This window comes from Cyrtonyx montezumae, unplaced genomic scaffold (genome assembly GCF_038088225.1).
Source record: "Cyrtonyx montezumae isolate F1298 unplaced genomic scaffold, pur_monq_1.0 scaffold_24, whole genome shotgun sequence".
In the NCBI taxonomy this organism is placed as follows: domain Eukaryota; kingdom Metazoa; phylum Chordata; class Aves; order Galliformes; family Odontophoridae; genus Cyrtonyx; species Cyrtonyx montezumae.
In genome coordinates this window covers 3,747,576-3,764,014 of record NW_027071981.1, presented here as the reverse complement: position 1 = coordinate 3,764,014, position 16,439 = coordinate 3,747,576, and the positions used below count along the sequence as shown (strand labels likewise).

Here is a 16,439-nt window from a genome sequence, read left to right as displayed (position 1 = left end):
AAATCCTTGTCAGTGAGCTCAAAGCGTGACAAAAGCTGTGCAGAATACCAGAGGTGGCTCAGGGGGTGATGTGTACACGGCATCTCCCTGCCATGCCATGGAACAGGCAGAAAGGGACCAGAGGAAGACAAAGAACAGGCAATAAAACAATGAGAAGGGAATGAAAAACAGAGAGATAGCTAGAGCAAACTGACGTTGGTATAAGCCTGTGTTCAGAGCAGAGCTGCCCTGGGAGGGCTGTGTGCTGGTGTCCATGGTGCAGGGTGTAATTCTGCACTTGCAGAACACACACCGTGCAGTGTTGCTTCATCTGCACTGTGTCCAATTAATCGGGCTTGCTGACTACGTGCACAGCACCTGTGCATGGTGTGCACAGGGGAATGTCACAACTCAGGCACTGTGCCTGGGGCCTCTGGCTTATTTAGGACAGCCTGGAGCAGAGCAAGCTGATTCACACCTGTACAAAACCTCCCTCAGAGCAGATTCAGCGCGTCTTGAAGCCTGTTGCCCGTGACACTTCTTCCGGAAAAGGTTTCTTAGAGCAATTCAGCGCTCTGACGTCCTTATAGATTCCATAGCTCATATTGAGAAGAGAACCAAAGCTATCTAGGTCTGTTCAGGTCCAAGATGCTATACATATATTTTATTTTTGCTAAATATATTCACTCTACTGGGAGCCAGCTGAATCTCACTGCTGCTTTAAGTCCCCATTCAACTCTGGTGGCCTCTCACCATTTTCTAATCCAAAGCCCACCTGTCTGTTTCAAAAAGAAACACAAAGCACAGAATGCTTTATGTAGCATCCGTCAGTGGTTCTGGGATATCATTACATCCAAATTAGACTGAATGCTCACTATGCACCTATTTTTCCATTTTCCATTTGCCTACAGAGTCATTAAACTTTTCTGTGCCTGATTCTGATACCTGCTTCTGTTTCACAAGCCTCAATACTTCAATGTTATCAATTCAGCCTTTTAACTGTGAGCACAGGAGCTCAAAAGACTCTGAAATCTGGTGCAAAAGCTTAAGAAAAATGTGTCCTTGATCTGTTACATCTGGGTACAGACCAGTCAAGCATCCTTCTCAAAGACACATGGTATTTCCTTGAGTCAATTAAATACTTTTTCTAGGGGTACATGACTGCATATAAGCCCTGGGAAAACAATGCCAGCAAAAGCTGCAGAACTCACAGTAAGGAGGATTTAATGCCAGGTTTTAGCAAAGAGCAGAAAACAGGGCATCAGCTGGAACCTTCTTAATTATGGAAGGAAAGGCTCCATCCCCTGCTTAGCCATAGGAAATGCTTCTACCCCAGGGAGAATTGTCAGCAAACGAAGTGCTTGCTTGTACTGCAAGAAGGAAAAGTCAGCATTCTCAAACTCTCCTTTGAGGCTTGGCTTGTATCTAGCAGCTAAAGCAAGCCAGAAGAACTCTGTTTTGACTGATTATACATGAAAGGCTTGCAAAAGTTCAAATCCTACTTTGTCTGCATTTAAATTGAGACTATCTCCCTGCATCTTGTGTAGCAAACATGAAGATGCTGTCACCAACTCCTTCTATTCTCAGACAGCTCTTGCAGGCGACAAGAAACTGAGGGTAAAGCTGAACAGCAGGGGAAAAACAATGGAAATAAAATCAGTGTAATTCCATTCTTCAGTTTTCCTTCAGTTCCTGGCAATTGCTGAAAGGAAAACAAGGAGCTGATGCCAAAACCCAAACTGGTTTTGCTCCAGGCTTCAAATATGAGAAAAATTACCTCATTCGGGAATATTAAAAGGACTCTACTAAGTTTCCAGTACCTCAGTTGCAAAAGTCACAGGTCTCAAGTATCCTTTTCCTGCAGCACCCTTGCCAGGCAGTGGAAATTCAGTGTAAGAGCCTGTATTGCCCAGGTCTAGCCATGGCACAAAACTGGAACTCTACAAACTGGAAATTCAGACACATCCTGCATTCCTGAATGTTTCAATGACATTTCCTTCCCAGAGCTCTTTTGAGACACCTGAGAAAGCAGTCCTGCTTTGCTCTACCTCACACCATTCACTTTGCAGAAGGTATATACCCTGGAGTACGTGGAGACACTTAAGGTATTAAGCATGAAATGCAGAGGTTATGACTGAAGGAAATTCCTCCATTGTTAGGAGATTTAGAAGGGACTAGATACTTTTGCTCTGACGCATCAACATCATCATCATCCCAGTCTCCCTGTCTGGGGAGCAAAGGGATTCAATACATGCAAAACAATACAGAAACTTCGGAGAGCCTAGATATGAGCCTCAGTGTTCACCTGCTGCCATGTTTGTCTTCAGGCTTTTGGGGTCCGCTAATAAATGAATCCATTAATACCTGCTGAGTTGCACACTGCTGCCAGAGTAATTGCAGCACATCACATTGCAGATGCAACTGTGAAAGCCACAAAGGTTGCCTGCTCAAGTTGTTTCACTTGAGTGTCCACTTACCACTGGATTTGTTCATGTCTAATGAAGCTCACACTAGGGTTCCTCCACCTCCTTCTGTGGATAGACCTGAGTATTCTTACAAACACTGACAGGAACAAATGGACCCGGATGCTTATCCTTAAGCTAAAATTCCTGTTCCCTAAAATACTCCTGGCTCACATCTGTTTTAATAGCTTCATGTCTAAAAAATAAAAAATAAAAAACATATTCCAGAAGGAAGCAATTGGATACAAGACACAGAGCAAACGTCCACCCACTCTGGATTTGCCAGGCCTCTTGGGAAGGATTCTTACAGGGTTACAGACTCAGTAACACGTCCAGGACTCAGAGCTGAGATGAGAAAACAAACTTCTTCAAAGGTCTGCCTGGGTCCAGAGGGATGCTGCTTCTTTTTTTTTTTCAAAAAGCCCTTCTGGCATGCTGGCACAGCTACAGTTGATATCATGAGGCCAGAGCTGCAGCAGGATGGAGGCCAAGCGACCTCTGAGTAGCAGAAACAGAAGCTCCAAAGGGAAGCACGGAGGGAAGGCAGGCGTATTGCCTGCAAGTTGATGGATGTCCAGAAAGAACCACTGCTGCCTGGTGTGCCAGCTTCTCACACTGCATCACGTGGAGGCAAATCCTCCCCTTCAGACTGGAGCTGACCATCCTGCCCTCTACCTGTGGGCTATGCACATCTTACATCTGGCCAAGCCTCCCTGCATGGGGCCTTCCATGCTTGCTGCCTGGTATACAACAAAACTGGGCAGTAACTGGGCCTTTGCAGGACAATGCTTTCAATCTGTCCACGTTTCACAGCCAGCCACAAGCTCGTAGGCTTTGTCTCATCCAAAGCTCACTGCCTCCAACCAAAAGGCACCATCTGTGAAATGGGCTCCGAAACATCCACGCCTTTAGGGAGTTTAAGGAAGGCTCAGACACAAACTCTTTGTACAAAAGGTTCTAGAGCTGACTGCTCTCCATGATAAGAATGAAACCCCATAAACCTCGTGAGGAGCTGCTTGGTTGGCTATGGCATGAAGCCACTTCACTGCACGTGGCTGACGGAGGTCAGAAGGTGCACAGTCAAAGCACACGCAGACAGCCAACGGAAAGGAGGAAGGGAACAGACCCTGTCCTCCCTTTTGGCACAGTAACGTGGTAACAGAGTTCTGCTCTTACATCAGCAGAACAGGGAACACAATTTGGCCACAGGGAATTCTAAATCAGGCAGCCTGAAACAGGAGACATATTGGCACTGGGATTCTACAGTGTGATGTTCGAGAAGTCCCCGAGCGTTCAGCCTTTCAGAAAAGGAGGGTGCATATGGGATGATCTTCTGTTTTACAGCTTAACTTTGAAATCATGCAGTGTCTTTTTTTTTCTGGCTTCCGTAAAACACAACTCTGCCATAAAAGCTTCTCTCTCACAATGCATCGACACTCTACTTTCAGTAAAAGCTTCACTTTGGTACAGTCTTCCTGTATCAAACATCCTGGGGAGGAAATATTTGGAGCAGCTGTGAAAAATCAATCACATTCAAACAAGTGTTTGCTTTTTTTCTTGTCTTTTCTTTTAGAAAGCTTTTTCCCTTTTGTATGGGAACTGTTGAATCACGACCTGAACCACTGACTGATCTGAGGTGAGCACTGAGTCAGCCACGGGAGCACAGGTGAAGGCAATGCACCTGTATGACCCGAAGGGGTGGAGTCTGGCTCCATCTAGACCTCATGTAAGGGTTGACTGCCACTGGGAAAGGATCTCTTTCTGGAGATTGCTCCCTTTGGAGTTTTTCTACTGTGAACCTGGGAGGGTAAGCACTTCATCTACTTTCAATTATTCCCTTCCATTGTGACAGTCTTTCTAGTTATACATCCTGACTACTTTGAACTCTGACTACTCTGACTCCATACTACTTTGAACTGATTACTCCATTAACTGTACATCTGTTAACTATACACCTTTGTGTACAAGAATCACAATTGCTATTACCATGTACGTGGGATGGTGGTGTTGTGAAGTCTGCTCATCCAAGGATTTGGAGGGAAATACAGAAATGGTAAGTGAAAACTAAGAGAACCCTTTTTGCTAGTTGTGGGACTGTTTCCAAGGCTGTTTTTTATACCCACGTGATCATAGCGTACAATGAACATGTCGGGCGTGCAAAACAGTAGCAACACTGTCGTGCCCCCGTGAAAGCTGGCTGCCTCTGCTCTGTCACTTGTTTTCCTTCTTCTCAAGGAAACAAACCTAACAAATGTAGATGAGCTACAGATAAGCCACTCCTTGGAGAAAAGGATTTTATTCCTTCAGCATCGCTTCCTTTTGTCAATCCTGTATTCAAGGAGAGGAAGGGGGATGAAACAAGGAACTGGATGCTACCTGACTAATACCTGGGAAGGTGATGAAGCAAATAATTCTGGGAACCATTTCTAAACACACAAATGACAAGAAGGTCATTGGGAGTAGACAGAGAGATGAAGGGGAAATTGTATTTACCCAGCCTGATACCTTTCTATGACAAGATGGTTGCAGTGGACTTGCACAGAGGGGGAGCAACATATGTTAATTGCACTGACTTCAGCAAGGCATTTGACACTGCCTCTCATACTTGCTCACAGACAAACAGAGGAAGAGCGGAATAAATACATGGGTGGTGGAGTGGGTTGTTAGCAGATGAACTGCTGTGTTCCAAAGGTTGTGTTCAGCTGCACACTGAGGCCAGTGGTGGAGGCCAGGGCTCAATACCACTTCACGTCTTCAGTAATGGCATGGATGATAGGGCAGAGGGCACCTTCTGCAAGTTTGCAGTCAATACAAAACTGGCTGGAGCAGCTAATGCACCAGGAGGCTGTGTGCCATTCAGGGGGACCTGAACAGGCTGGGATAATGCACTTCATCAACAAAGGGACATGAGAAGTCCTGCACCTGGGAAGGAGAAACCTCACGCACTGGTCTGCGCCGGGGCTGACCAGCTAAAAAGCAACTTGGCAGAAAAAGACCTCCTGGTTCTCATGGACACCAAGTACAAGCCCGCAATGCACCCTCGTGGCAAGCAGCACCAACAGCAGCCTGTGCTGCATTAGGAAAAGCGTTGCCAGGAGGTGGAAGGAGGGGATCCCTCCTCTCTTCTCAGCATTAGTGAGACACTCTTGCAGTGCTAGGTCCAGTTCATGGCTCCTCAGTGTAAGGAAGATAGCAACTTACTGGAGAAAGGGGCTGCAAGGATGACTTAAGGCTCTGCAGCAGCTGACATAGAGCAAGAGAACTGGGACTGTTCAGCCTGGAAAAGAGAAGCCTGAGGGCATCTTCTCAGCACGTGTAAATACCTGATGGAAGGGCACAGAGAAGGTGCAGCTCTCTGTTGTACCCATTGAAAGAACAAGAGGCAACGCACACCATGTGAAATACAAGAAATCCCATTAAAAGAACACTTTCAGCTTTTTACTGTGAGGATGGTTAAAACTGGAACAGACTGCTGAGAGAGGCAGTGGGCCCTCCTCCATCCTCAATGGTATTAAGGAATCAACTGGACGTGGTCATAAGCAACCTGCTCTGGCTCGCCATGCTTCAAGCAGAGGTTTCAGGCCTTGACAGCCTCAAGAGGTACCTGTCAAGCTTGAACATTCAGTGATTCTGAAGCCCAAACTTTGCAGTCACTCAGAGATTGCAAAGAATCTCTCCTGTGCTGCTGAGTGTGGTCCAGCTAATAGCAATAGCAACTTTCATCTGGGATTTCATGTTATCTCCTGCTGTTCTGTCTCAGAAGGGAGCTTCCAATGACTCTGTGCGTGGTGTGTATCTGTCATCATTTGGGAATGACTTCGAGGGCACAGAAACGCTGCATAATCGAGTGAGTTAGCTTATTTCAGCACACGCTGCTGCCTTTAAGGAGGAAATGGAGGCACTTGTCCTCCAAAGGATGGAGGATGCATATTCACAAGTAATTGCTGCCATCCTCAGATCAAAACTGCAGAACTATTTGTTTCCTCAAAGCCCACCCACATAATTTGAGGGTTTTCTGATAGTTGCAGTTAGTTTACATAAAAGCTTGTGTTTAAAAACAACCAGAGATATGCACAAATAAATAATGCAAACAAATGTAAGACTTACGTATGATCCATAATTCACTGCTAGGGTCTGCAAAGCCCAAGGGAGGCCTAGGCCAATTAAAATATCAAAGACATTGCTTCCAATGGAGTTGGACACAGCCATATCCCCCATACCTGCAGGAATGGAAACCACGTAAACTCAGGTATATTCTGCATAAATTCTCAACACTGGATTTAAATTTGGAAAACAAACCAACCAACACCAAACAGTGAATTTCTGGGAGGCTTCAAAGTTGCCAGCCATTGCCATAGCTTGCTACACACCATCATTAAGAACTTCTTAGTTGCTCTGCAGTAGCAGCAGCAAAATTCTTCTCCTTTGTGCTTGCCTTCAACTTCAGCCTCGGGAAAAGGGTTCTGAACATTTTCATATTCAGGACACACTTCCTAAAGAGGACAACGATGCACAGAAGCAGTTCAACAGCAGCCTGACATCTCGGTGAGGAACCTACCTTGCCTTGCTACGATAAGGCTTGCCATGCAGTCTGGCACGCTGGTTCCTGCTGCCAAGAAAGTGATGCCCATTATCACATCGGGAATTCCCAGTGTGTAACCAATGATTGTCACCTAAGGAGTGGAACAAAACTGTCAGGTGGTTTATAAAGAATAAAATTGGAGACGAGCTCAGTCCAGTTCTGCAAAATACTGTGAGACAGCGTTTATTGCTCACTGCAAACTGACACTTCCTTTAAAGAGAAGCAGTGAGAGGCTTTGTTTGTGCTGCATATTCACCAGCTGGCAGAGGAAAGCACTGACCTGCTATGTACTCCCTTTGATTAGCTGCTTTACACCTTTCATCCACAATTTTCCTGACACTAACCTGGAGGAGAGGCTATTTGGCAGCTCACTGCCCTCTGTAACAGACTTGGCTGAAGCTCACAGATATTAGTACATACAAATAACAGCTAAGATGACACCAAAACATCCCCAAGGTTCATTACTTTAATGGCACATAAATGTTATATGTGGGAATGTATACCTATGTCACTGCAAACAGTTCCTTTTGGCAGAGACACCCTTAAATTGCTTTCTTCCTTCACTACAGAGCCAGTGATCAATTAGTGCTCTCTGATCTGATCCACATAATAAAAATTTGCATGCCCGTGTTTAATGATGCCAAATTTCCTATTAGCCACGTTTAATGCTTAGAAGAGATAACTTAGGGATAATGCTTGTTCTTCTGAACTCTCAGCAGCATGTCTGTGCAATGTGAACCACATGTTAGAAGCAGTACAGCAACCCCGTAGGTTCTGGTATTTCAGCTATAGAAAACTGGCACAGGTTTTTTCTTTTTTTCTTAAGAAACACCTAATCCTCACATACGAAAAGCAAAAGCAAGCAAGTACATTTCTATTTCCTGTTCAGGGCAGCAAGAGTTATTGAAAACAAAACAAAATAGTAATAAAAACCTCGTCCCACTTGTTTGATTAGTTTTAGTACAGGAATGAACTGTGAAGGAAGAGGAATTGTTTTACTGTCTCCTCCTTTCCAGAGGAAAGCTGTGGCCAGAGCTTTAGAGCATTACCTCCATGCTGCTTTGGTCCCAGGCTGAGACAGATCATGACTGAGGCACAAATGCAGCAGCCCAGTTCTGGCTTCCCTTTCTTTCCTGATGCCAGCTCCCCATAATTCCGCTTAAGAGTAGACTATAGAGCACAGCCCAACTTCTGAAAGCTGACAAAAATCCTTTCTATTGCCTTTCTCAGGCTGTTTTCTACTTTAGTTGGTACGTACCATCCACACCATCATGTAGGAGAAAGCTGCAATCCAGAGGGTAGAAGAAGCAAAGGTAACCATGAACCATTTTTCCAAGTGGGGTTTGTTACAGTTGGGCACTGTGAAATACAGGACAAAACTCAGTGGCCACGTGAAGAGCCACTTCAAGATTTCCATCTTGCCAGCTGTAAAACAAAAAAACAGGAAACAACCACAATGCTCATTAATATGTAAACTGTTCTGAAAGCAATGCCTCCTATTTATTTCCAAGGAAATGACAACAGATACGAAGAAGACAACAACGCTGTTTGATAGAGAAAATTCTCAGCTACAAACCACCACTTTCCTACAGTCACCATCACTCGCAACACAGTTTTGCCGTGGATGAACAAGAGCATGCATGCTGTGCTCAGAAAAATCTGCACAAGAGGAGATGACCCACTGTTGCTGTCGTGACTGCTGAAATGCACCACCCACTGCCTCTCTGTGCTACCTCCACTGGTTGGTGTCCACAAACATTCAGCATCAGCGAGTGTCACAGCTGTGCTTTTTTTCCTATCACATGGGTGATCAAACACTGGAACAATGACCCTGGAAGTCTGTGGGATTTCCATCTTTGGAGATAACACTCAAGGGCTGATGCAGCCTTTGGCAACCTGCTCTAGAAAGACCTTCTCTGAGCAGAGATCTGACCCAGACAACTCCAGAGGTCCATGTCAACCTTTCCCATACTATAAATCAAGTATTGTTTCCATAGAACATCTAAATTACTCTCTTTAAGGCTCAGTTTTTTCCCCTGCTTGAACTACAGCTATGCTGCTTGAATGTGGAGGCCAATGGAACAACACATATCTGTCCAGAAAGGGACCCAGGGTTCATGGAAGGAACTCCCCAGCAGAGGTTGCTGCCTCTCCCCACTGGCTGCAGCTGCAGGGCCAACACATGAGCTGCAGTTGAGCTGCAACCAAGCCCTACAGCCTGTATTGCTGAGAGATGCCTTGTGCTTTCCAATTAGCTGCTACCTGTGACCAGGAAGTGAACTGTAAGATAAAGGTACATACTCCAAAGTATGTCTAGATATCAGGAAAAAAATATTTTACAGTGAGGGCAATGAGGGCTGGAATAGGTTACCTAGTGCTATGGTTGATGCCCCATCCTATGAGTCATTCAAGGTGAGGCCAGATAAGGCCCTGGCAACCTGATCTAGCCATGGTGTCCCTGTTCATTACAGGGGAGCTGGACTAGATGGCCCCCAGAGGTCCTTACCAACTCTAAAGATTTCATGACTCTATATTTTCTGGCATACTCAAACTGAATTTTCGCTCTCTGGAACAACAGAAACCCACAAGTTTCTTACTGGGTAGGTCAAAAGGTGTGTATGGCCCTTCATGGTCATCATCGTCATCATCTTCTTCCTCTTCCTCATCGTTCTCATTGTTCTCATTATCCTCATTCTCATTCTCAGTCTCATTTCCAGCCTCAGCCACATCCTCATCTCGCCTCGTGCCGTTCACGCCCCGCTCCGATGAGTTGCTTGGACCTGTTCCATTCTCCACGACGTGCTTGATAGGTATTTTGATTGCTACTTCTGATTCACCATTGGTGTAAGTCCTGCTGTTGATCAGTCTCTGTCTCTGTTAATAGAGGCACAAATTCTTGCTCAAAGACAGATTTTTTAACATGTAATGACTGACTTATTTTTTCTTAAAGAGAAGGGGAGGAACAGAGAAAAAGAGATGTGCAGATTTGTTTGAACACTTGGTTTTAAAAGCAAAAGGGGATGGATTTTTGCAAGAACTAGACAAATATCATACAGATATAACTGTAATGAGGTAAGGACTAGTAGCCATTGAACTGATCTCAGGGATACAACAGGACAAGGGTCAGAAAGTGCAGTACTGTCTTATAACATAAGTGATGTTAACATCAGATCAGATCAACACTGGAGACATCTGCCGTGAGCAACTGCTACAGGGAGCATAACCACATAATGACTTGAAACTTCCTCTACTAAGACCTCTGTGGGTAGAAATATCAAGGGATGATTTACTACAGACACTGTTAGAAGGATGAAAATGCACACAGGGATTCAGGAAAATCACTGAGGTCCATTTTGAACTGAATGCTGCCACAGGTAAGAGCAAATTCAGAATGGGAAATGGATGGGGGGGAAGAACAGACATACCTCATTGATTAGCATGCGGCTGGCCATGGAGAGCCGTGTTTTGGGAGGAAAGTGGCTGGTTATCATGATCCGGAGCCCAGCCTCAGAAAAGGAAAGCTGGTGTGGGTAAGCAGACAGCAGCTCATCCACCATGATCACTGAGGCTTTACGGTGGAAATTCCCTGCAACCAAGAAACAAAGAGAAGCTGAGGTCTTCACCCACCACCAGCCTCTTTCCATCTTACACGGCTCTCAGCAGAACAAATCTACAGGTTCCAGAGGTCCTTTGTAAGCACAGTTCCTTCAGCCACTCAAAATGTGCATCCTCTGTATTTAATTTGTCTTTACATGGAAGGCTTTATAAATAGCTTTCCCTGGTGACTTTTTCACATTAGCATGTCCTGTGTGCCACAGAAACCCTTTTGCCTTCTTCTTTGAGGTCCTCAGTTCAGAAAAGTGGAAGCAAGCGTCGTTATTGGATGCCCTCACCACTCTGACCAGTTGAAATCAGGGCTGTTTTTGACCCAGTGCTACTGTTGGTGGTGTGCCCAACAGCACCACTTGCCTATGCGAGCCTGCAGAGGCCCACTGCAAGTAAGCACGGAGCAATCTGCAAAAAAATTAAGCAATCCTTTGGGCTTCCTTCCTTAGCCAGTTCAAGAAACCACAAGGCTTCAGGACCAAAATATACCAGTGGCTGAACAGTGTCAAAAATCCTGCAACCAGAAATGTCTCATTATTTGTGTGCAATCCTGAGGTCACTGGGAAAACCTGAGTTTATGCTTCTGTTTTACTGGTCTAGCTGCACCAGTGCAGTGTGGTTATCTTGCCAGCACAATTCCACAGTTGAGAATCCAAGGCTACAGAGCTGTTCCAGTAACAGCAGCTTCTCCAAACCACAGCACACCATGCTCACAAAAGCTTTCCCTCTGCTCAGCAACAGGGCAGAAATGTGATAGCAGACATTTGGTAGACTCAGAGGGTTGGATGTCAGCGAGAAAAAAAACATCACATTTCATGTTCAGTTGCTTACTGAATATACAGTAAATCTTTCAATTGCTTTTTTGCTGGGAAAACAGCTGGTTTTGTTTGTTCATCATGGAGTCAAGCAGAAGCAAAAGGGCAGCTTGCCTGTACACAGAGACCAGGGCTGCTTTACATAAGACACAACTCCTCCTCAGTTTAAACTGATGACCTGGGGAGGCTCTTATTGCTGAAGATAGGTGCGTAATAATGCAACAGTTACTACGTGTGCTTGTTGCCTCTTGCAAGGACAAAGCACGATCTGTTATCCTCTGTGTACCCAGCTTAACTTGTGCTCACCAACGCGTATACACGGCTACTGCAGCTGAGCTATGGAGGGGATGATTTCTTTAAGCTGAGGAAATACAGGTGGGGCTGAAGGGGCACCTCCCTGCCTATTTCAGTGCTGAGCAGATGTGGGCAGCCCACCCCACAGGGCGGGCAGACAAACTTGTAAACATTCAGAATGATGCAAGCAAGCAGGGTGACTTACTGGAACAGTTACCTTTCTTTAGTAACACCACTGTGGCATCACAATTGCTGTTATCGTCCATTTCCGTGTTATTTGCTAATCCGTTCACCATGTTGGCAGCGTTTTTTGTCTTCCTTTCCAAGCAGTGTTGTATGGTAGAGTTGTACCTGCAGACATGAAACCAATTCTAGATGTACCTTTGCCACTTCTACGTGGATTTCTTGACACCGCCTTTCCTACATTCAGCTCCTGGTTTTAAGGAGATCCAGGTATAGCCACCAAACTACAAGCAGTGCAGCTCCTCTGTTGTGTGAGTGCTTGTTTGTTTGTCTACATGTAAATAATATTCCCACAGCAAGTCATGCTTACTCATCTGGCAGGTCAGAAACACCTGTCAAACCACAGTATCACCTTAAGAAAGCAAATCCATCCTAGATTGAAACAGCACAGCTACCTGTTCTGTTGGCCAGTGTTGCAAGAGTGAACCTGCCCTCCCCATTAAAATTTCTAGTTACTAGAAATAAGAGGAATTCTGACTTGTATTCCCTTCCACTGAGCCTGTTTTGCTGCTCTCACTGAGAATTACTCTCCTAATATTTACACTGTTCATCATTTCCAAACAAACTTCTACTCTTACTTGTTCAGAAAAGACCACTGGCGTGCTTGGCAGATGGTAGGCTTTGTTTAATGTTCTAGTTTAAATCTGGGTTTCTTTTCCACTGACTTTTAGAAACAAGGCAGGAGGAGGGGAATCAGACAGCTCCCCCAGCATCGACTGGTATGAAGGAAGCTACGCAGCTCAGATGCTCCCGAGATCAGTGCTGGTTGTGCTGCAGTTCTACCATGGGTCTCAGAACAAGGAATAATGACACACTATGGGGGTTTGCGCCCACAAAAACAAAAGTAGAGCAGAATCTCTTACTTCATGATAACGATGTAGATAGCATACATCAGCACCAAGACCAAGGACTCCCACCTGCAAACAGAAGGAACACTGAGTGCATCAGAACAGGGCCTGGTGCTGAGCTCCTGCTGCCTGCTACATATTAAAATTCACCGGTTGTGTTCTTGTTTAGGATTCCTGCACATCACACTAACCACACCAAACCTCATTCCTGGCTGTTCACCCCTCAGCTTCCTCACTGATGGGTTTGAGTGGGACACAGTTGAATGTAATTGCATCTGAAGTCAATTTTAGTTCAAAACAAAACAAAACCATTACAAAACTCAGCGTTTCAGAAATCCTCTGAAATTAAACATAAATCCCCAGTAAGAATGAGTTTAAGGAAACACAACCCAAGCAACCTGACTCCCCCTAGTGCTTGTCATCTAAACACTGCTGTCTGAGTGAAAACAGCTACTGCTGTCACCCTCCGAGCTCTAAGACGTGCTGAAAACACAACGATCTCAGCAAAACTTGATTCTCAGACCCCTTCTCTTCCCATGAACCCTGTGTATGGCAGCTCTTGCAGTGTGAACAGGACAACGAACAAGAAATACGGCCAGATACACTTACCAGGAAACCTTTTCGTCGTAAATAAACTGCGGGGAAAAGATTAAAAAAGAAGCATGTTAAGCAAGGAATGTGACAGCATGCACCAGGGCTGCAAACAGCCCACCCCAAGCAGGTGGCAGTGGGGACAGAGCAACCTAGGGCCTGGGGCAACAGGATTAGGCTCCCATCTGTTTCCCTCGGAGCCTTTTCAGCTCTCATGTTTCTCCTGCCTAGAAAAGCAGAGCAGCATTCCTTCCTCAATCCCACAGGGTCCTGAGCTGAGCAGTGACAGGGCAAACAGGTGACCTGGAGGAGCCACGCCAGCTGGTCTCAGCAGAGCTGCTGCCATGCTTCAGCACCAGCTGGGCAGTAAGTGTGGATTTATAGCCACTTCCACACCTGGTGACAATGACAGGTGCTCCAACGACACTGAAAACCAGCCCCAGGGCGTGATTTCCTTAAGAGCTAAGCTGAAGACTCTAACAGGCACTGTTAAGAGTCCTTTCAGTACATCCAAAGCTTTCCTCGTGATGCTGCACTCCTTGGCAAGAAGAGAAGTCTTTCTCCTGCACGTGTAAGATGTGTTGGGGAAAACCAACCCTGTGCCACAGAAGTGAAGGGGTTCTCAGCCATCTATCTATCTAGCCTTGGCTTTGTGGGTTTGAAGAGGCAGATGTTAGGACGTCGCCAGCAGATGGCTGTCATGTTCCACAGCTGAATTCACCAGCACCAAACTGTGAGCAGAGAGGACTGCCATGGGGGCCTTGCTGGCAGCATCCCTCCCGTAGCTTCTCTTTTCCACCTCCAGTGGGCCTCCGTGTGAGCTCTGCTCTAGCTGCCAGTCCCAGAGCAGATGATGCTGAGCCTGGCTCATGCTGCAGCCTCCGTGGGGAGGGCAGGGCTGGCAAGGATGCTCGTGAGTGGTCCAGGGGGCCCTAAAGCTCTGGGCTGCACCCAGTGCCAGCCAGTGGGGGGTCTTGCTTGGTCCTTCCAGGCACCTTCACCTGTTTTCAGCTCAGTGCTGTGCTCACAGTAGGGAGAAACACACCCAGAGAGGCGGTGGAGAAAACCAAGGGAAAGGAAACAGGCTTTAGAAATCTCAATGGAACACCCCTGAAGCTACAGAGCCTGTAAATAGCAACTTGTGTTTGGTAGAGCAGCAAACAATAGCCGTATTTGTTACTGGAAGAACACACGACAGCAAAACATTATGCATGCTGTAAGTCACAGCCCCAGTCATGGTGATCTAATCTGACAACAGCTATTTTAGGTTGCACTGTGTTGGTGTGGCAGGGCACAAAAGCGTGTGCACTGACCTTTGTGATTAAAAATAGCACCAATCCCACTTTTTTCACTAATGACAATGACCACGTCCCTTCGAGTTAGGAAATGCTAGGATCCTTTTTTCTCTCAAGGGAAATAAGGAGTAAAGGTTTTTGTTAAGCTTTAACAGAAGACAAACTACGTAACAGAATTTTAAGGGCAAAAAAAAAAAAATCACAGCTAAATCAATGAGGTGAGTGTGATAAAGAAAGCTGGCCCACTTCTAATCGCTGTGATGCGGAGTTCACTCGCTCTTATCAGCAGGCACAGAGCACCAAGAGGTGAGTTTGTTGCTTTGCTATTTGTTGCTGCAGCACTGCAGTTCCTTTGCTGGCTGAAATGGAAGGAGATAAACTCGCATGGATTTACCCAGCAGAACGTTAAGCTGTTGCATTTCAGTGCTGGTATTTATCACTTCTCAGGTGTGTTTATGGTTAGCAAAGGCACCTGTGGAGTGCAGCTCACAGGAGTGCACCACAAGCTGCTCTTCAAAATAACACAAGCACAATCTTCTTCAAAGCGATATTATCCTTCAAGAAAGATGATTCTATCCTGGCTGCAGCAAAGTCTAAACGCCCTGACACGGCAAATTATCCCTATGTAGGGAAGTGTTTAAATGCTTTCTAAAACTTAAAGCCCATACAAGTCTGGCAAATGAGAAAATTGAGTGCAAGTTATGCTGTGCTCTGCACAGAGCCAGCAGCATGTCTCCCAGTGCAGACACAGGGGACGGGAGAGACAGAATTCAAATATCAATGTGCTGACATCTCTGTTTGATTCTACCTTAAAAGGAGATAAGAGATCCGAGCCACCATAAAGCCAGGGGTCCTTAGCTAAATGATGGGGAGGAGAGAAAATTCTTCAACTCTGAAAGCAGAAATCCTCATTTGCCATTGTCTGAGGAGCAGTGCTACATCGAACAGGGTTGCTAAATCACCCGGGAGATAATCCTTTAATCATTTAAATTGTTCCCCCTTCCTCTCATTTTTCTCTGTTTCTCTCTAACAGGTGTTTATAAGGCCCGTGCAGTGACAGCTGTGGAGTAATGCCAAAGAGATGAGGGCTTGTTCCACTTCTTGCATGCCACAATTGGCCATGAAGTGCTCTGACATCTGCATCAGAGTTCTGGCAATGCCTCTGAGCCTGGAGTTGCAGAGTCCTACTCTGGCTGTGTGATGAACCTTGAACCTCACAGGTCTAAAAAAAAAATAAATTACAGTTCTCTGATATTATGAGGTATAGTTCCAAAAGAAAAGGATTTCTGCAGTCCTGTAATGCCTATATGAAATGCCCCATCCAAACAAGAAGCCAAGCAGCAGGCAACTGCCCACATCTGTGCTTCCCTTGGAGTAAACCAAGGGAACACCTGCTAGATGTCTCTATGCTCGTGCAGTGCAATCTATTACAATTAGTGGATGTGCTGGAGTTCATAGGTTAGGAACAGCTCCTGGTATGATGTTACTTGTCAAGCTGTCAAAGCCAAAACGAAAAAAAGCGTTTTTAGTTTTGCAGCTCATGACTAATAGTTAGGTAGCTTTTATTCTGGCAGCACCACTGATGCATGTCTCAAATTGAAGACAAGTGCAAAAAAAGCTGACCCTGCAGAACGAAAGCACAAACAGCTTAAGGTAAACCATCTATTTGAGATTAGAGGTACAGGCCTTTGTACCGACAGAACGCGCTCATGGCATACGGATGT

General features: G+C 45.6%; 1 protein-coding gene across 2 annotated transcripts in view; it reads right to left on the bottom strand.

Moving 5' to 3' along the window:
- Positions 1 to 16,439, bottom strand: part of SLC24A3 (solute carrier family 24 member 3) — a 124,339-nt gene that overhangs the window by 4,991 nt on the left and 102,909 nt on the right. Inside the window, exons 8-15 of one of the 2 annotated variants that reach the window (XM_065739496.1) lie at positions 13,439 to 13,464; positions 12,845 to 12,898; positions 11,944 to 12,089; positions 10,449 to 10,609; positions 9,621 to 9,897; positions 8,282 to 8,448; positions 7,000 to 7,114; positions 6,549 to 6,661 (exon numbers count right to left, since the gene is read on the bottom strand). In XM_065739496.1, the coding sequence (XP_065595568.1) occupies positions 6,549 to 6,661; positions 7,000 to 7,114; positions 8,282 to 8,448; positions 9,621 to 9,897; positions 10,449 to 10,609; positions 11,944 to 12,089; positions 12,845 to 12,898; positions 13,439 to 13,464 (1,059 nt within the window). The remainder of the gene's footprint in view (positions 1 to 6,548; positions 6,662 to 6,999; positions 7,115 to 8,281; positions 8,449 to 9,620; positions 9,898 to 10,448; positions 10,610 to 11,943; positions 12,090 to 12,844; positions 12,899 to 13,438; positions 13,465 to 16,439) is intronic. The other variant, XM_065739497.1, reaches the window with a different exon arrangement.